This window comes from Panulirus ornatus, chromosome 40 (assembly GCF_036320965.1).
Source record: "Panulirus ornatus isolate Po-2019 chromosome 40, ASM3632096v1, whole genome shotgun sequence".
In the NCBI taxonomy this organism is placed as follows: Eukaryota; Metazoa; Arthropoda; class Malacostraca; order Decapoda; family Palinuridae; genus Panulirus; species Panulirus ornatus.
Window position 1 is genome coordinate 2,586,350 of NC_092263.1, and position 21,814 is coordinate 2,608,163.

Here is a 21,814-nt window from a genome sequence, read left to right on the forward strand (position 1 = left end):
TTATTTCCACACATCTCTCTTACCCTTACGTTACTTACTCGATCAAACCACCTCACACCACACATTGTCCTCAAACATCTCATTTCCAGCACATCCATCCTCCTGCGCACAACTCTATCCATAGCCCACGCCTCGCAACCATACAACATTGTTGGAACCACTATTCCTTCAAACATACCCATTTTTGCTTTCCGAGATAATGTTCTCGACTTCCACACATTCTTCAAGGCCCCCAGAACTTTCGCCCCCTCCCCCACCCTATGATCCACTTCCGCTTCCATGGTTCCATCCGCTGCCAGATCCACTCCCAGATATCTAAAACACTTCACTTCCTCCAGTTTTTCTCCATTCAAACTCACCTCCCAATTGACTTGACCCTCAACCCTACTGTACCTAATAACCTTGCTCTTATTCACATTTACTCTTAACTTTCTTCTTTCACACACTTTACCAAACTCAGTCACCAGCTTCTGCAGTTTCTCACATGAATCAGCCACCAGCGCTGTATCATCTGCGAACAACAACTGACTCACTTCCCAAGCTCTCTCATCCCCAACCGACTTCATACTTGCCCCTCTTTCCAAAACTCTTGCATTCACCTCCCTAACAACCCCATCCATAAACAAATTAAACAACCATGGAGACATCACACACCCCTGCCGCAAACCTACATTCACTGAGAACCAATCACTTTCCTCTCTTCCTACACGTACACATGCCTTACATCCTCGATAAAAACTTTTCACTGCTTCTAACAACTTGCCTCCCACACCATATATTCTTAATACCTTCCACAGAGCATCTCTATCAATTCTATCATATGCCTTCTCCAGATCCATAAATGCTACATACAAATCCATTTGTTTTCTAAGTATTTCTCACATACATTCTTCAAAGCAAACACCTGATCCACACATCCTCTACCACTTCTGAAACCACCTTGCTCTTCCCCAATCTGATGCTCTGTACATGCCTTCACCCTCTCAATCAATACCCTCCCATATATATATATATATATATATATATATATATATATATATATATATATATATATATATATACACCCTCAGATTGGGGTGTCTAAATGTGTGTGGATGTAACCAAGATGTGAAAAAAGGAGAGATAGGTAGTATGTTTGAGGAAAGGAACCTGGATGTTTTGGCTCTGAGTGAAACGAAGCTCAAGGGTAAAGGGGAAGAGTGGTTTGGGAATGTCTTGGGAGTAAAGTCAGGGGTTAGTGAGAGGACAAGAGCAAGGGAAGGAGTAGCACTACTCGTGAAACAGGAGTTGTGGGAGTATGTGATAGAGTGTAAGAAAGTAAATTCTAGATTAATATGGGTAAAACTGAAAGTTGATGGAGAGAGATGGGTGATAATTGGTGCATATGCACCTGGGCATGAGAAGAAAGATCATGAGAGGCAAGTGTTTTGGGAGCAGCTGAATGAGTGTGTTAGTGGTTTTGATGCGCAAGACTGGGTTATAGTGATGGGTGATTTGAATGCAAAGGTGGATAATGTGGCAGTTGAGGGAATAATTGGTATACATGGGGTGTTCAGTGTTGTAAATGGAAATGGTGAAGAGCTTGTAGATTTATGCGCTGAAAATGAGCTGGTGATTAGGAATACCTGGTTTAAAAAGCGAGATATACATAAGTATACTTATGTAAGTAGGAGAGATGGCCAGGGAGCGTTATTGGATTACGTGTTAATTGACAGGCGCGCGAAAGAGAGACTTTTGGATGTTAATGTGCTGAGAGGTGCAACTGGAGGGATGTCTGATCATTATCTTGTGGAGGTGAAGGTGAAGATTTGTATGGGTTTTCAGAAGAGAATGTTGGGGGGAAGAGGGTGGTGGGAGTAAGTGAGCTTGGGAAGGAGACTTGTGTGAGGAAGTACTAGGAGAGACTGAGTACAGAATGGAAAAAGGTGAGAACAAAGGAGGTAAGGGGAGTGGGGGAGAAATGGGATGTATTTAGGGAAGCAGTGATGGCTTGCGCAAAAGATGCTTCTGGCATGAGAAGCGTGGGAGGTGGGTTGATTAGAAAGGGTAGTGAGTGGTGGGATGAAGAAGTAAGATTATTAGTGAAAGAGAAGAGAGAGGTATTTGGACAATTTTTGCAGGGAAAAAATGCAATTGAGTGGGAGATGTATAAAAGAAAGAGACAGGAGGTCAAGAGAAAGGTGCAAGAGGTGAAAAAGAGGGCAAATGAGAGTTGGGGTGAGAGAGTATCATTAAATTTTAGGGAGAATAAAAAGATGTTCTGGAAGGAGGTAAATAAAGTGCGTAAGACAAGGGAGCAAATGGGAACTTCAGTGAAGGGCGCTAATGGGGAGGTGATAACAAGTAGTGGTGATGTGAGAAGGAGATGGAGTGAGTATTTTGAAGGTTTGTTGAATGTGTTTGATGATAAGAGTGGCAGATATAGGGCGTCTTGGTCGAGGTGGTGTGCAAAGTGAGAGGTTAGGGAAAATGATTTGGTAAACAGAGAAGAGGTAGTAAAAGCTTTGCGGAAGATGAAAGCCGGCAAGGCAGCATGTTTGGATGGTATTGCAGTGGAATTTATTAAAAAAGGGGGTGACTGTATCATTGACTGGTTGGTAAGGTTATTTAATGTATGTATGATTCATGGTGAGGTGCCTGAGGATTGGCGGAATGCGTGCATAGTGCCATTGTTATAAAGGCATAGGGGATAAGAGTGAGTGCTCAAATTACAGAGGTATAAGTTTGTTGAGTATTCCTGGGAAATTATATGGGAGGGTATTGATTGAGAGGGTGAAGGCATGTACAGAGCATCAGACTGGAGAAGAGCAATGTGGATTCAGAAGTGGTAGAGGATGTGTAGATCAGGTGTTTGCTTTGAAGAATGTATGTGAGAAATACTTAGAAAAGCAAATGGATTTGTATGTAGCATTTATGGATCTGGAGAAGGCATATGATAGAGTTGATAGAGATGCTCTGTGGAAGGTATTAAGAATATATGGTGTGGGAGGAAAGTTGTTAGAAGCAGTGAAAAGTTTTTATCGAGGATGTAAGGCATGTGTACGTGTAGGAAGAGAGGAAAGTGACTGGTTCTCAGTGAATGTAGGTTTGCGGCAGGGGTGTGTGATGTCTCCATGGTTGTTTAATTTGTTTATGGATGGGGTTGTTAGGGAGGTAAATGCAAGAGTTTTGGAAAGAGGGGCAAGTATGAAGTCAGTTGGGGATGAGGGAGCTTGGGAAGTGAGTCAGTTGTTGTTCGCTGATGATACAGCGCTGGTGGCTGATTCATGTGAGAAACTGCAGAAGCTGGTGACTGAGTTTGGTAAAGTGTGTGGAAGAAGAAAGTTAAGAGTAAATGTGAATAAGAGCAAGGTTATTAGGTACAGTAGGGTTGAGGGTCAAGTCAATTGGGAGGTGAGTTTGAATGGAGAAAAACTGGAGGAAGTGAAGTGTTTTAGATATCTGGGAGTGGATCTGGCAGCGGATGGAACCATGGAAGCGGAAGTGGATCATAGGGTGGGGGAGGGGGCGAAAATTCTGGGGGCCTTGAAGAATGTGTGGAAGTCGAGAACATTATCTCTGAAAGCAAAAATGGGTATGTTTGAAGCAATAGTGGTTCCAACAATGTTGTATGGTTGCGAGGCGTGGGCTATGGACAGAGTTGTGCGCAGGAGGATGGATGTGCTGGAAATGAGATGTTTGAGGACAATGTGTGGTGTGAGGTGGTTTGATCGAGTAAGTAACGTAAGGGTAAGAGAGATGTGTGGAAATAAAAAGAGCGTGGTTGAGAGAGCAGAAGAGGGTGTTTTGAAGTGGTTTGGGCACATGGAGAGAATGAGTGAGGAAAGATTGACCAAGAGGATATATGTGTCGGAGGTGGAGGGAACGAGGAGAAGAGGGAGACCAAATTGGAGGTGGAAAGATGGAGTGAAAAAGATTTTGTGTGATCGGGGCCTGAACATGCAGGAGGGTGAAAGGAGGGCAAGGAATAGAGTGAATTGGAGCGATGTGGTATACCGGGGTTGACGTGCTGTCAGTGGATTGAATCAAGGCATGTGAAGCGTCTGGGGTAAGCCATGGAAAGCTGTGTAGGTATGTATATTTGCGTGTGTGGACGTATGTATATACATGTGTATGGGGGGGGGGGCATTTCTTTCGTCTGTTTCCTTGCGCTACCTCGCAAACGCGGGAGACGGCGACAAAGTATAATAAAAAAAAAAAATATACTGTCAAATGTTTTAAAAAGCATTTCTATAAGTTTGTTATTGCAGTAAACTACAGTAAAACATAATTAGAAAAAAATGCATAAGCAGTTGAGTCACAGTAGTAGTTGGTATGCAGCCAACAAACATTAAGGTATATTGCTTAGTGAGCCAGCACTTCAGTGGTTGTCAAGTTGCCCTCCTCTGATCCAGGTAGCTGTCTTTTCTTTCTGCCTCACCCACATGTGGACTTGTGGCATTCTGTCCAAAAACATATAATCTTCTTGTCATACATAACACTTAACAACACTTAACTCAAGCACTTCATTCTTTGTGGCTAGATTTTCCTGCAGAGCCCTTTATTTTGTCAAAATATTAGTAGTTGACAGAAGTAGTAGGTAGGAATATTTAGGCAAGAGTAATAAGTAGAAACAATAGGTAGAAGTGCCAGGTAGGGACATAAAGCAGGAGCATTGGGTAGAGGTAGTCAGTTAGAACATTAGGTAAGATCCTTTCCATACACTGTGTTAGACTTACTCTCTACCTGTTGCCTGTTAAGGGTGAGGTACTAAAGAAGAGCCACTGGAGTTCACTAGTTATGGAGACTCTGTTCCTGTGGCCACCCCCTTGACAGAGTTCCAATTGGGAACAGGCATCAGAGATATAACTCTAGCTTAGCTAGCTAGCTAGTCACAGTTAACTTCTTCTGTTGGCTATTTAATCAACGGTGCTCCACTGCCAGGTGTATGAAATGATCTAAGAGTATTTTTGGGCATGCCTAGTGAGAGGTATGGTGTTTTTAGAGGTGTTATGGACTCCTGATTAGCATTCCTAACCGTGATACATCCACAGGCCGCCCAGGGTCGAGTGTATAGTTTCGAATCTTGGTTGTGGCAGTCAGTCCTTAGTATACCCCGCTGTTCGTCCACTCCTAGGGGTTGTTTGATAAAATGGGTTCCTGTTTCAGGCTAAGGAATATATGAATAAATAAATAAGAAAATAAATAAATAAATGTCTCCATGGTTGTTTAATTTGTTTATGGATGGGGTTGTTAGGGAGGTAAATGCAAGAGTTTTGGAAAGAGGGGCAAGTATGAAGTCTGTTGGGGATGAGAGAGCTTGGGAAGTGAGTCAGTTGTTGTTCGCTGATGATACAGCGCTGGTGGCTGATTCATGTGAGAAACTGCAGAAGCTGGTGACTGAGTTTGGTAAAGTGTGTGGAAGAAGAAAGTTAAGAGTAAATGTGAATAAGAGCAAGGTTATTAGGTACAGTAGGGTTGAGGGTCAAGTCAATTGGGAGGTGAGTTTGAATGGAGAAAAACTGGAGGAAGTGAAGTGTTTTAGATATCTGGGAGTGGATCTGTCAGCGGATGGAACCATGGAAGCGGAAGTGGATCATAGGGTGGGGGAGGGGGCGAAAATTTTGGGAGCCTTGAAAAATGTGTGGAAGTCGAGAACATTATCTCGGAAAGCAAAAATGGGTATGTTTGAGGGAATAGTGGTTCCAACAATGTTGTATGGTTGCGAGGCGTGGGCTATGGATAGAGATGTGCGCAGGAGGATGGATGTGCTGGAAATGAGATGTTTGAGGACAATGTGTGGTGTGAGGTGGTTTGATCGAGTAAGTAACGTAAGGGTAAGAGAGATGTGTGGAAATAAAAAGAGCGTGGTTGAGAGAGCAGAAGAGGGTGTTTTGAAATGGTTTGGGCACATGGAGAGAATGAGTGAGGAGAGATTGACCAAGAGGATATATGTGTCGGAGGTGGAGGGAACGAGGAGAAGAGGGAGACCAAATTGGAGGTGGAAAGATGGAGTGAAAAAGATTTTGTGTGATCGGGGCCTGAACATGCAGGAGGGTGAAAGGAGGGCAAGAAATAGAGTGAATTGGTGTCATGTGGTATACAGGGGTTGACGTGCTGTCAGTGGATTGAAGCAAGGCATGTGAAGCGTCTGGGGTAAATCATGGAAAGCTGTGTAGGTATGTATATTTGCGTGTGTGGACGTGTGTATGTACATGTGTATGGGGGGGGGGTTGGGCCATTTCTTTCGTCTGTTTCCTTGCGCTACCTCGCAAACGCGGGAGACAGCGACAAAGTATAAAAAAAAAAAAAAAAAAAAAAAAATATATATATATATATATATATATATATATATATATATATATATATATATATATATATATATATATATATATATATATGTTGGAAAGGATCACAATTTTGCGCGTGATCAAGATATTCCTATGAGTCATGTTTCATTTTCCCCGTGGACTCATAGGCATATATATATGTATTTTAACTTTGTAAAGGGGGAAACAGAAGAAGGAGTCATGTGGGGAGTGCCCATCCTCCTCGAAGGCTCAGATTGGGGTGTCAATCTGAGTCAATAAAACCCATCAAAAACTTTAGTAATCGTGCTGAAACAAAATCCTCTACAAGTGTGGCCGTAACTCTGATATCTGACTTTCAAACCTCAATATAGAGACCTCTCTTGTTTTAAGGGACTCGTGTTATCAGTTGAAGAAATCCACCCCAGTGAAGCATAGTATGCAAACAAAACCACCTCCAAAATCAACTCAGTGCAGCAATGTCTTTTGACCCAAAAATCAAGAGAAAAAGCACTCTTTGTATTCTTGCAAAGAATCTTCACAGTGTACCAAAATTTAATAAATTCTGACAGTGCATTCCCCAGTTTTCTCAAACAGAAACTATAACATGGAATGACAAACTGATAGAAAACAGATTATGGAAGTACAGGTTCTGATGCAACTGACATGTAGTCAAATTTTCAAATTATGAGCTTGGCTAAGCACTAAGTTCAACCTTTTTATAGGGGATTAACTCAGGCAAAATCTAAAGTAGAGCAATATGTCTTATGTCATTCAATGTTATAAATGCAGGGGAAACAACTGCAAAGTTTTCCAAATTGACATAGACTTTTCAAATTGTGATGAAAGTTAAGTTGAAGGTTCAAGTGTGATTCCCAATAGACAGACAGACACAAGGATGGACAAGGATGGATTGACGACAATGAGAACAACTTACAAATTGTTCACAAAACACCTGCCAAGTTAGGCTGGTGATGCAACAAATCTAAGAGTAAAAATTTGAAATCACAAAAACTAACCCACATAGAACAGTCTACCAGCATAATAAAAAGTTCTTCCAAATTGTACAAAAAACAATATCATTTACCTTGTTAGTATCCAAAAGAAGATCTGGGGGTACACATGGACCAGTGATGGAGCAAAAAGATTCACAGCGATGCCGGCTGCCTCCTGCCACAGACAATGACACCACTTCATCCACCACTAAGTCCTCTTCATCTGATGCCTAAGATTAGAAAATTCTTACATTGCATTACAATTACTGAGAGACTTCATCCTCAAAATATTATGATGTAGCCTAGTCTGCCATTAAATACAGTTATGGCTGGCACATATGAAGATTCTAAATATGTATTTTTAGGTAAAGCTTATAACCCTATACTGGTACCAATAATATTTCTTCTTTTAGAACTTAATTACAGTACCTTCTCAACAAAAGCCAATGTTACTAAACAAAAACTAACTATAAGAATGCATATATCTACCTTTATCATCAATGTAACTTCCATTTATCTATATCCTATTGGCCTACTCCAGCTATTCAGAAGTGACTCTTACAGAGTATAATACTAACCGAATAATCTTTCCATACTACTGAAAATTCCCTTTCATGACATCCCACTCACACATGTATTTCCAAATAATCTTTGCATACTACTGAAGATTACCTTTCAAGACATCCCACTCACATGTGTATTTCCAAATCAGAGCTTCAATCCCTTCTACATCATTTAATCAATCTAATTTTCCATACCCTCTTAGCATTCCATCAACTGTGGTATTCCTATCACACCCCCATGTCAAAATATCTTACTCCATGGGGAATGCTGGTGTTGAAATTAAGCACAGCCTCTTCCTTTGAAGCAAAATCATAGGTGCAGTTTATTAATGATGTGTGATGTCTCCATGGTTGTTTAATTTGTTTATGGGTAGAGTTGTTAGGGATGTGAATGCAAGAGTTTAGAGAGCTTGGGAAGTGAGTCAGTTGTTGTTCGCTGATGATACAGCACTGGTGGCTGATTTGGGTGAGAAACTGCAGAAGCTGGTGACTGAGTTTGGTAAAGTGTGGGAAAGAAGAGAGCAGAGTAAATGTGAATAAGAGCAAGGTTATTAGGTACAGTAGGGTTGAGGAACAAGTCAACTGGGAGCTAAGTTTGAATGGAGAAAAACTGGAGGAAGTGGTGTTTTAGGCATCTGGGAGTGGATTTGGCAGCAGATGGAACCATGGAAACCTAAGTGAGTCACAGGGTGGGGAGGGGGCAAAAGTTCTGGGAGCGTTGAAAAATGTGTGGAAGGCGAGAACATTATCTCAGAAAGCAAAAATGGGTATGTTTGAAGGAATAGTGGTTCCAACAATGTTATATGGTTGCAAGGCGTGGGCCATAGATAGAGTTGTGCGGAGGAGGGTAAATGTGCTGGAAATGAGATGTTTGAGGACAATATGTGGTGTGAGGTGGTTTGATCAGGTAAGCGATAAAAGAGTAAGAGAGATGTGCGGTGGTAAAAAGAGTGGTTGAGAGAGCAGAAGAGGGTGTTTTGAAATGGTTTGGTCACATGGAGAGAACGAGGGAGGAAAGCTTGACAAAGAGGATATATGTGTCAGCGGTGGAGGGAACGAGAAGTGGGAGACCAAATTGGAGGTGGAAAGATGGAGTGAAAAAGATTATGAGTGATCAGGGCCTGAACATGCAGGAGGATGAAAGACGTGCAAGGAACAGAGTGAATTGGAACGATGTGGTATACCGGGGTCGACGTGCTGTCAATGGATTGAACCAGGGCATGTGAAGCTTCTGGGGTACACTATGGAAAGTTTTGTGGGGCCTGGATGTGGAAAGGGAGCTGTGGTTTCAGTGCATTATACATGACAGCTAGAAACTGAGTGTGAAAAAATGTGGCCTTTGTTGTCTTTTCCTAGTGCTACCTTGTGCACATGCGGGGGTTGTCATTCCATGTGTGGCGGGGTGGTAACAGGAATGAATACAGGCAGCAAGTATGAATTATGTACATGTGTATATATGTATATGTCTGTGTATGTATATATATGTATACGTTGAGATGTATAGGCATGTATATGTGTGTGTGTTGACGGGTATGTATATACATGTGTATGTAGGTGGGTTGGGCCATTCTTTCGTCTTTTTCCTTGTGCTACCTCACTAATGTGGGAGACAGCAACAAAGTATAATAAATAAATATAAATATGAAATTCATGACCAGAAACATTATTACACGGTTTGGTTGAACAAAAAAGAAAGATATTCACAGAGATGCTGCTTATAATCCACAGAAGAAAGGTTAGTAGAATAGCACTAGTTGATGAAAAAGAACACGTTTATCAGAAGGTGAAGGTGGCTAGTAATGCCTGTCTGAACTCTCCTCCTTGTCAGCAGCAGAGAAAGATAACATCCCAAAGATTCTTCAAACCTCATAAGTTAAAAACTAATCATGCTGTATGTATGCTAGGCTCTTCCACGAGAAGATCCCAGTACAAACCCAAGAGCATAGTTTTAATGAAATAATGCAAGACCAGCAACCCTGACATACCGGGTGTAAGAGGGTTTCAAAGAAATACATAAACCCATTTGCTAACATGAAGAAAGAGGAGCTATCCTGGGTCCTCAGGTGAACAAATCATGTACAGCTAACGATCAGCTACATATTTATGTTTACATTTTTAAATTTTTGATGCTGTTCTTGGCCTATCATTTTCTTCTGCATGCATTTGTTCATATACGGTTGTGGTAGAAGGAGCAGTATGATTAAGGAAGCAGACCAGGGTATGCTGAAATGTTTCAGACACATGGATAGGATAAACAGAGGAAAACAGAAAAAAGACGACCTACATGTCTGAAGTGGAGGGAGAAAGGGGTACAAGGAGACCAAAACAAATATGGAAGGAGGGAGTGGAAGAGCTTTAAGGTATTGGGACCTGAAATTTCAAGAGTTTGAGAGGCACACAAGGATTAGAATGAAGAGGATCAACATGGTAAAAGGGGGCAACATACATCAATAAGATGAACCAGGGCATCTGAAACAAAGTAAACCATGGGAAAAAAGACCACAAGAATCTACATTCCACAGACTAGATTGGCAGCTTACTCCATAAATGGATGAATTTGGTGTTCCCAAAAACAAGCAGCACCAAAACTCCCTCTTCTCCAAGGCAAGAATATCCATTTGATCACATCAGTAAGAGACTATCATCATATGCTAACAGTATAATTTCATAATTCTAAAACTCATACTATTATATAACTCAATTTAAACAAAATCTAGGTATAGGGCAACAAAAACATCTACGGCCACCAAGCTGTCAGTCTAACATATCCATTTTTGCACTCCGAGAAAATGTTCTCTCTATACGTTCTTCATCGCTCCCAGAACCTTCACCCCTTCACCCACCCTATGACTCATTTCCACTTCCATTCACTGCTAAGTCCACTCCCAGATATCTAAAACACTTCACTTCCTCTGATTTTTCTCCATTCAAACACAGCCCAACTAACTTGCACCTCAACCCTGCTGAACCTAATAAACTTGCTCTGATTCACATTTACTCCAACTTTCTCCTTTCCCAAACTCAGTCACCAACTCCTGCAGTTTCTCACTCAAATCAGCCATATATGAGAGAGAGAGAGAGAGAGAGAAAGAGAGAGAGAGAGAGAGAGAGAGAGAGAGAGAGAGAGAGAGAGAGAGAGAGAGAGAGAGAGAGCAATATTCTAAACTCATTCTTCTGTTTCTAACTGACTCTTACGATCCAATCCTAGACCTTCTGGACAAACGAAGGCATTGGAACATTGTGTAATATGGCTTCTAGTGCCCTCTGGGAATCAGAGTAGATTGTAAATTTGTTTTTAGGTGACTCGTGAATACTTAGTAAACTGTTCCAATAATTCAACTGCCATCAGAATACCACACAATTCTGCGGTAAATATGTAATATTCTCTTCTTAGTTCTACTATTAGAGCCTTCTTCAGTAACTATGGAAAACTTACACCTCATTACATCTAGTCATAAGTAAATACCTTTATTCTGTTTGAATAACTATTATGTACGCAGATTATGTACAAGTTATTACACAAGCATGTTGCTTTTGGCTATTTTCATTTAGTCCCTACAAAATTTTTATATAAGGTGCCTTCCATGGAGTGACCAAAGCAAAACTCCCTTGATAATATGTGTTTAAGTCCAGGCACCACTCCCATTAAAGGCATTTTCTTTAATTACAATGAAATGTTTAGGGAGCAGTCAATGTTTAATAATGTACCTGTCTTTTCAGCAGCGAACACATATTTACATATCGGTTCAAAAAAGTTTACATTTAAGCCTGAAGAGATCTGAGCATATTCTAATAACAAGATTGAGGACATCAGCAATTTTTCAAGGAGCTGTCAGAGGCCGATGAATATATCTGCCAAATACAGTACAGTTTCTTTCCATATAATGAATCATAAAATTTTTTCATGGTTCCCTACTGCTCCCCAGTAGTAGGAGTGTTTAACATGTTTAGCAACTCTGTTACCTTACTTTTAAGGTTTCAATTGTGAGGGACCTGTGTCAATCTGCTAACTAAACCCATGCCCAAAACTTTTGCCTCCTTTTCATATGAGATGAGAATGCCTTTCAATAACATTGGCGAAACTGCTGATACACTGACAATCCTTAAATTAGCTGCCTCAGCCTTGAGGTAAAATATAATTCCATTTAAGCTTGTAGAGGCAACCCTTGCATTGTTAATTGATACACTGGTCAGTGTATGCAAAGATGTCTAAGACTTTGCAAGATCTGCACCCTCATGCTCTGAAAAAATTTGTAAAGCTGTGACACTCCTATAATCAATAATAATGATAAAAACCCATTCATAATCATGAAAAAAATCAAAAAATACCAAATGCCTATAAGTAATACTGGAGTATATATATATATATATATATATATATATATATATATATATATATATATATATATATATATATATATATATATATGCCTGACAGCATAGCATCTTGATTTAAAGGATGCAAAGCAAAAATACTTAAGAATTCACCTGGTTGTATTGTATATCTTTTCACTTAGAAATTATGACCTGTCTAATTGTAAAAACAATCAAGGCAATTGTATGGAACATTTGAGTATAGTGTACAAAGGATATCAGGACAGCCGTCATGCAAAGGGTTTAGAAACCAGCTCAACCATATCCCACAGTAGTAAATCTGAACAAAATCAGACCAAAAACTTAAGCTCTTTACCCTTACATTCCAAATCCCTACCTCTCCAGAATTCCCTTCTCAACCTTAATCAACCCAGAGCTATTTTCCTGTGCCACCTCCAATATCTTTCCCTCTCACTGTCCTTCTGATGTACTATAAAATATACTTTTGCCATACTGACCTTACTACAAGAATCTTGTTTACAAACTGGAATTTGTTATATCTCCCTAAGACATGCTACAATGTTCATGATCCAGTAACACCCACTAATAGAGCCCAAAGACATTCAAGGTATGATAATGAACTTACTTCAAAACAGGAAATGTATTATGATACTGTACAATGGATATCACCTAGAAAATTTGCCATCAATAATATACCTCTGCATCTGCCTTCTCAGCTAGACTGAACATCAAGTCAGTTATGAAATCCCCATCTGTCTGCAAAGGAGGAGTTAATGAATGTTAGATAATGAGTCATTTACTCAGTAGTCATCCATGCACAAACATACTATGCTAACTAATACAAGGTCAAATTCTAACAACTTTGGACTAGCTAATGGTAACTTGGTCATGATGGCACAGACTGAGTCATAACATCAAAATGTCATCTTTAGTACAAAAACTAAAATTGAATTAGATTTGAATATATCAAAAATTCAAAAACATAATTTCACCGGTACATTATAAAGCACATAATCTAAAAAGCATACCTCCATCAACTGAAACTTGCCAACTATTCACAGTGAATAATAATAAAAAGGTATGACTAATAAAATTACACATGCACATTCACATAAACATATTTCTTGAAATACTACTCAAGATAATGCTGAAGAGTGGTGAAGTGTCTAGGGAGTAGAAGGCAAAACATAATACCTACAATAAAAAGGACACCAAGAACTAGCAATGAATTGCAGACTAGTGTCATTGATGAGTATGCAAAAAAAAAAAAAAAAAATGTGTACATTTCTATATACAAAAAACATTTCATTTCCAACACATCCACCCTCCTCTGCACAACCCTATCTAAAGCATATGCCTCGCAACCACTTAACATTGTTGGAAACCCTATTTCTTCAAACATACCCAATTTTGCTCTACAAGATAATGTTCTCCTTCCACAAATTCTTCAACGCTCCCAGAACCTTCAGCCCCTCCCCCACCCTGTGACTCACTTCTGCTTCCGTGGTTCCATCCGTCACCAGCACTGAACCATCAGCGAACAACAACTGACTCACTTCCCAAGCCCTCTCATCCACAAATGACTGCATGAAACAACAACCGCGCACACGCGAGGTAGCGCTAGGAAAAGACAACAAAGGCTACATTCACTCACACTCAGTCTCTAACTGTCATGTGTAATGCACTGAAACCACAGCTCCTTTTCCACATCCAGGCCCCACAAACTTTCCATGGTTTACCCAAGACACTTCACATGCCCTGATTCAATCCACTGACAGCACGTCGACCCAGTATACTACATCATTCCAATTCACTCTATTCCTTGCACGCCTTCCACCCTCCTGTATGTTCAGGCCTCAATCACTCAAAATCTTTTTCACTCCATCCTTCCATCTCCAATTTGGTCTCCCACTTCTCCTCGTTCCCTCCACCTCTGACACATATATCCTCTTTTTTGTCAATCTTTCCTCACTCATTCTCTCCATGTGCCCAAACCATTTCAATACACTCTCTTCTGCTCTCTCAACCACACTCTTTTTATTATCACACATCTCTCTTACTCTTTCATTACTTAATCAAATCACCTCACACCACATTGTCCTCAAACATTTCCAACACATCTACGCTCCTCCACACAACCTAATCTATAGCCCATGCGTTGCAACCATATAACATTGTTGGAACCACTATTCCTTCAAACATAACATTCTCGCCTTTCACACATTCTACAACACTCCCAGAACCTTCGCCCCCACCCTGTGACTCACTTCCACTTCAGTGGTTCCATCTGCTGCTAAATCCACTCCCAGATATCTACAACACAACTTACTCCAGTTTTTTCTATTCAAACTTACTTTCCAATTAACTTATCCTTCAACCCTTCACAATTACTCTCAGCTTTCTTCTTTCACACACTTTACCAAATTCAGTCATCAACTTCAGCTGTTTCTCACCTGAATCAGCCACCAGTGCTGTATCATCAGCGAACAACAACTGACTCACTTCCCAAGCCCTCTCATCCACAATAGACTGCATACTTGCCCCTCTCACCAAAACTCTTGCATTCACCTCTCTAACAACCTCATTCATAAACAAATTAAACAACCATGTAGACAATCACACACCCCTGCCGCAAACCAACATTCACTGAGAACCAATCACTTTCTTTTCCTCCTACACATACACATGCCTTATATCCTCGATAAAATCTTTTCACTGCTTCTAACAACTTGCCTCCCACACCATATATTCTTAATACCTTCCACAGAGCATCTCTATCAACTCTATCATATGCCTTCTCCAGATCCATAAATGCTACATACAAATCCATTTGCTTTTCTAGGTATTTCTCACATACATTCTTCAAAGCAAACAACTGATACACACATCCTTTACCACTTCTGAAACAACACTGCTCTTCCCCAATCTGATGCTCTGTACATGCCTTCACCCTCTCCATCAATACCCTCCCATATAATTTCTCAGGAATACCCAACAAACTTATACCCCTATAATTTGAGCACTCACTTTTATCCCCTTTGCCTTTGTACAATGACACTATGCAAGCATTCCACCAATCCTCAGGCACCTCACCATGAGTCATACATATATCAAATAACCTCACCAACCAGTCAACAATACAGTCATCCCTTTTTTAATAAATTCCACTGCAATACCATCCAAACCCGCTGCCTTGCCGGCTTTCATCTTCCGTAAAACTTTTACTAACTCTTCTCTGTTTACCAAATCATTCTCCCTAACCCTCTCACTTTGCACACCACCTCGACCAAAACATCTTATATCTGCCAGTCTATCATCAAACACATTCAACAAACCTTCAAAATACTCACTCCATCTCCTCACATCACCACTACTTATCACCTCCCCATTAGCCCCCTCCACTGAAGTTCCCATTTGTTCCTTTGTCTTATGCACAATATTTACCTCCTTCCAAAACATCTTTTTATTCTCCCTAAAATTTAATGATACTCTCTCACCCCAACTCTCATTTGCCCTCTTCTTCACCTCTTGCACCTTTCTCTTGACCTCCTGCTTCTTTCTTTCATACATTTCCCACTCATTTGCATTTTTTCCCTGCAAAAATCATCCAAATGCCTCTCTCTTCTCTTTCACTAATAATCTTACTTCTTCATCCCACCACTCACTACCCTTTCTAATCAACCCACCTCCCACGCTTTTAATGCCACAAGCATCTTTTGCGCAAGCCATCACTACTTCCCTAAATACATCCCATTCCTCCCCCACTCCCTTTACCTCCTTTGTTCTCACCTTTTTCCATTCTGTACTCAGTCTCTCCTAGTACTTCCTCACACAAGTCTCCTTCCCAAGCTCACTTACTCTCACCACTCTCTTCACCCCAACATTCGAATTCTCTTCTTTTCTGAAAACCTCTACAAACCTTCGCCTCAACAAGATAATGATCAGACATCCCTCCAGTTGCACATTAACATCCAGAAGTCTCTCTTTCGCGCGCCTATCAATTAACACGTAATCCAATAACGCTCTCTGGCCATCTCTCCTACTTACATACGTATACTTATATATATCTCTCTTTTTAAACCAGGTATTCCCAATCACCAGTCCCTTTTCAGCACATAAATATACAACCTCTTCACCATTTCCATTTACAACACTGAACACCCCATGTACACCAATTATTCCCTTAACTGCCACATTACTCACCTTTGCATTCAAATCAACCATCACTATAACCCGGTCTCTTGCATCAAAACTACTAACACACTCACTCAGCTGCTCCCAAAACACTTGCCTCTCATGATCTTTCTTCTCATGCCCAGGTGCATATGCACCAATAATCACCCATCTCTCTCCATCTACTTTCAGTTTTACCCATATCAATCTAGAGTTTACTTTCTTACACTCTATTACATACTCCCACCACTCCTGTTTCAGGAGAAGTGCTACTCCTTCCCTTGCTCTTGTCCACTCACTAACCTCTGACTTTACTCTCAAGACATTCCCAAACCACTCTTCCCCTTTACCCTTGAGCTTCGTTTCACTCAGAGCCAAAACATCCAGGTTCCTTTCCTCAAACGTACTACCTATCTCTCCTTTTTTCTCATCTTGGTTACATCCACACACATTCAGACATCCCAAACTGAGCCTTCGAGGAGGATGAGCACTCCCTGTGTGACTCCTTCTTCTGTTTCCCCTTTTAGAAAGTTAAAATACAAGGAGGGGAGGGTTTCTAGCCCCCCGCTTCCAACAATGATATATGGTTGCAAGGCATGGGCTATAGATAGAGTTGTGCAGAGGAGGGTGGATGTGCTGGAAATGAGATGTTTGAGGACAATATGTGGTGTGAGGTGGTTTGATCAGGTAAGCGATAAAAGAGTAAGAGAGATGTGCGGTGGTAAAAAGAGTGGTTGAGAGAGCAGAAGAGGGTGTTTTGAAATGGGTTGGTCACATGGAGAGAATGAGTGAGGAAAGATTGACAAAGAGGATATATGTGTCAGAGGTGGAGGGAATGAGGAGAAGTTGGAGACCAAATTGGAGGTGGAAGGATGGAGTGAAAAAGATTTTGAGTGATCGAGGCCTGAACGTGCAGGAGGGTGAAAGGTGTGCAAGGAATAGAGTGAATTGGAACGATGAGGTATACTGGGGTCGACGTGCTGTTAATGGATTGAACCAGGGCATGTGAAGCATCTGGGGTAAACCATGGAAAGTTCTGTGGGGCCTGGATGTGGAAAGGGAGCTGTGGTTTCAGTGCATAATATATGACAGCTAGAGACTGAGTGTGAACGAATGTGGCCTTTGTTGTCTTTTTCTAGCGCTACCTCGCACACATGAGGGGGGAGGGGGATGTTATTCCATGTTTGGCGAGGTATATGTCTGTGTGTGTATATATATGTGTACACTGAGATGTATAGGTATGTATATTTTCGTGTGTGGACGTGTATGTATATACATGTGTATGGGGGTGGGTTGGGCCATTTCTTTCGTCTGTTTCCTTGCGCTACCTCGCAAACGCAGGAGACAGCGACAAAGCAAAATAAAATAAAAATAAATATTTTTTTTTTCAAACTATTTGCCATTTCTCGCGTTAGCAAGGTAGCGTTAAGAACAGAGAACTGGGCCTTTGAGGGAATATCCTCACCTGGCCCCCTTCTCTGTTCCTTCTTTTGGAAAATTAAAAAAAATAATGAGAGGGGAGGATTTCCAGCCCCCCGCTCCCTCCCCTTTTAGTCGCCTTCTGCGACACACAGGGAATACGTGGGAAGTATTCTTTCTCCCCTATTTCCTGGTAAATTATATGGGAGGGTATTGATTGAGAGGGTGAAGGCATGTACAGAGCATCAGATTGGGGAAGAGCAGTGTGGTTTCAGAAGTGGTAGAGGATGTGTGGATCAGGTGTTTGCTTTGAAGAATGTATGTGAGAAATACTTAGAAAAGCAAATGGATTTGTATGTAGCATTTATGGATCTGGAGAAGGCATATCATAGAGTTGATAGAGATGCTCTGTGGAAGGTATTAAGAATATATGGTGTGGGAGGCAAGTTGTTAGAAGCAGTGAAAAGTTTTTATCGAGGATGTAAGGCACGTGTACGTGTAGGAAGAGAGGAAAGTGATTGGTTCTCAGTGAATGTAGGTTTGCGGCAGGGGTGTGTGATGTCTCCATGGTTGTTTAATTTGTTTATGGATGGGGTTGTTAGGGAGGTGAATGCAAGAGTTTTGGAAAGAGGGGCAAGTATGAAGTCTGTTGGGGATGATAGAGCTTGGGAAGTGAGTCAGTTGTTGTTCGCAGATGATACAGCGCTGGTGGCTGATTCATGTGAGAAACTGCAGAAGCTGGTGACTGAGTTTGGCAAAGTGTGTGAAAGAAGAAAGTTAAGAGTAAATGTGAATAAGAGCAAGGTTATTAGGTACAGTAGGGTTGAGGGTCAAGTCAATTGGGAGGTGAGTTTGAATGGAGCAAAACTGGAGGAAGTGAAGTGTTTTAGATATCTGGGAGTGGATCTGGCAGCGGATGGAACCATGGAAGCGGAAGTTAATCATAGGGTGGGGGAGGGGGGCGAAAATTCTGGGAGCCTTGAAGAATGTGTGGAAGTCGAGAACATTATCTCGGAAAGCAAAAATGGGTATGTTTGAAGGAATAGTGGTTCCAACAATGTTGTATGGTTGCGAGGCGTGGGCTATGGATAGAGTTGTGCGCAGGAGGATGGATGTGCTGGAAATGAGATGTTTGAGGACAATGTGTGGTGTGAGGTGGTTTGATCGAGTAAGTAACGTAAGGGTAAGAGAGATGTGTGGAAATAAAAAGAGCGTGGTTGAGAGAGCAGAAGAGGGTGTTTTGAAATGGTTCGGGCACATGGAGAGAATGAGTGAGGAAAGATTGACCAAGAGGATATATGTGTCGGAGGTGGAGGGAACAAGGAGAAGAGGGAGACCAAATTGGAGGTGGAAAGATGGAGTGAAAAAGATTTTGTGTGATCGGGGCCTGAACATGCAGGAGGGTTTAAGGAGGGCAAGGAATAGAGTGAATTGGAGCGAAGTGGTATACCAGGGTTGACATGCTGTCAGTGGATTGAATCAAGGCATGTGAAGCGTCTGGGGTAAACCATGGAAAGCTGTGTAGGTATGTATATTTGCGTGTGTGGACGTATGTATATACATGTGTATGGGGGGGGGGGGGTTGGGCCATTTCTTTCATCTGTTTCCTTGCGCTACCTCGCAAACGCGGGAGACAGCGACAAAGTATAATAAATAAAAAAATATAATATATATATATATATATATATATATATATATATTATCCCTGGGGATAGGGGAGAAAGAATACTTCCCACGTATTCCCTGCGTGTCGTAGAAGGCGACTAAAAGGGGAGGGAGCGGGTGGCTGGAAATCCTCCCCTCTCGATTTTTTTTTTAATTTTCCAAAAGAAGGAACAGAGAAGGGGGCCAGGTGAGGATTTTCCCTCTAGGGCCCAGTCCTCTGTTCTTAACGCTACCTCGCAGGTGCGGGAAATGGCTAATCGTATGAAAAAATATATATATATATATATATATATATATATATATATATATATATATATATATATATATATATATGAATTAATTATTTGACTCACATGTGTTTCAAGGTCACTACAATGGCTCACTGATAAAGGTGACAGGAGGGGATGCTTCAAAGTCCGACTCCACTTGCGAACTTGGCCACAGACACTGCTGACACTACTGCCTGGACTACAAATGCCAGGCAAACGAGAAGTGCAAAAGTCATCGGAAGCAGAGTCATGATGCAGACTCCCTGATCCATCTCCTCTGACAGAGCTTCTTCCCTTGCCAAGACTCTTATTCTGCTTCAAGTTAGAATGAGACTTTTGGTGCAAGCCTGCAAGGAGGTTGGAGAAGGGACCAGACTTACTTCCCAGTGAATAGGAAAACGTTGATTTCTTTGGGTTATCTTGAACAGGCAATTCTGGGTGAAAACCTTCAACAGAGCCAGGGAAGTGAGGTAAAAGTTTTTGATGCATCTTACTCTTGATATCTAAATACTGTTGATCCAAATCTTGGTGTCCCTCTGCTTCTCGTAATGCCTCAGTGGTCAGGAGGACTGGTGTTGTGAAACACAACTGAGGTGAGACAAGTGGTTCATCTGGATAAGAATGTGGATTAATTTGCGAGTCTACACCATGATACGAAGGAGTGAGAAAAGCTGGTAGAGGGTATGCAGACACATTCTCAGAATGTGCATGTGATTTAAATGGACTAGATATTGTTTCTTTCTCTACTGCTTTAACTTCTCCAAGATCATCTGAATCTACAAAGCTATGACATGGGGTCATACTATACATAATTCCATTCTCTCTCGCATTTCTGTCAAATTCGTCCATCAGACTGGCCACATCTCGAGATAACTCTTCATCTACTTCACTTCTGTAAACCTGATCTATATCCTCCCATCCCTTCCTCAGTGGAGACTCTCCCATCTTGATAACATCCTTTGTTGTCTCCAAGGGACTATCTCTACAAACAGATTCATCACATGGAGGTTGTCGCTGGTTGTCCAAGATGCGTGCTGAGGATCTATTGTATGCCAGCTCCATTACAATCTTTTCCAGCTGCTTAAGATGTCTCTGCTGGGCACGATTTTCCATTTCTATCTTCATTACTTTGTTCTTTAACATTTCATTTTCATGTATCATGTTTTTCGACATATTTTCACTGATGTTAACAGTTCTTTCTTTAACATCTGAGCAAAATCCTAAATGTTGACCACCACCACAATCAATCATTCTGTCCACATCGCTTACATTTTGAACTGTACCAGAATATGTTTTACTATAATGGTCTCTACCTATTTTTCTATCAAAGGTGGATACCCTGTCAACTATGGCTGAATTTCCCATTACATGTTCAATTCCTCCTAAGACAGGAGCTTGCTGATTGGAACTAAACTGAGTCCTGTAATAATTTTCCATGTTTGATCTTGGTTAAACTGCTAACAGTCTCTGATCTGGCTCATTAGTAGCACATCCGTGTCAATTGCGAGTTCTGTCACTATCAATTCACAACATTTAGAGGGTTTCCATTACATTTATTAATTGTTTCCAGCCAATAAACAAGAATTTCACATACAATCAAACACTGACTGTACATAAGTGTACTGATACAGTGTTGCTTACACTGTTTTGAACAAGTATAAGAGCAGGGCAGACTTTTTCCCATGTCATGTTGGCAACCAACAAAAAGTACTTTCTATTCACAAGGAAGGGAATAATAATGATGAAATGGTTAAATTCCAGTTCAGGGGTATCATAAGTTTAAGATACCAGTAGTGCATTTTTTCACAAAACACTGAAAATACAGGAAATAAAATGGGGAGTTAGGTAAGATTTTCACATGTTTCTTAGAATTCTTAAATGTTTCCCTTACTATATATTTTCTCATATTACCAGAGCTTTCCCTTGCCTCAGATATAGTTTTCATAAATTCTGTAAATCTTTACGTTTGCCTTATTTTTTCAGTAACCGACATTATCCCACGAGATAGCCCTCCCCACTATCAGTTAGGAGAGGTTTTCAGACACTGATGATTTTTGTGTTTCCCTTCTCCTTTTTCCCTAATCAGTATAGCCCTCTTTAATTTCATC

General features: G+C 40.9%; 1 protein-coding gene across 3 annotated transcripts in view; it reads right to left on the reverse strand.

Annotated features, from left to right (window-relative positions):
- srl (PGC-1 family member spargel) overlaps positions 1-21,519 on the reverse strand; it is a 115,975-nt gene extending 94,456 nt beyond the window's left edge. For 2 of the 3 annotated variants that reach the window (XR_011715493.1, XM_071685340.1), the window contains exons 1-3: positions 19,791-21,519; positions 12,877-12,936; positions 7,375-7,512 (exon numbers count right to left, since the gene is read on the reverse strand). Coding sequence is in view for 1 of the 3 variants with exons in the window: in XM_071685340.1 (XP_071541441.1) it covers positions 7,375-7,512; positions 12,877-12,936; positions 19,791-21,143 (1,551 nt within the window). In the remaining 2 variants the exon portion in view is untranslated. The remainder of the gene's footprint in view (positions 1-7,374; positions 7,513-12,876; positions 12,937-19,790) is intronic. The other variant, XR_011715494.1, reaches the window with a different exon arrangement.
- Between the last annotated feature and the right edge of the window lie 295 nt (positions 21,520-21,814).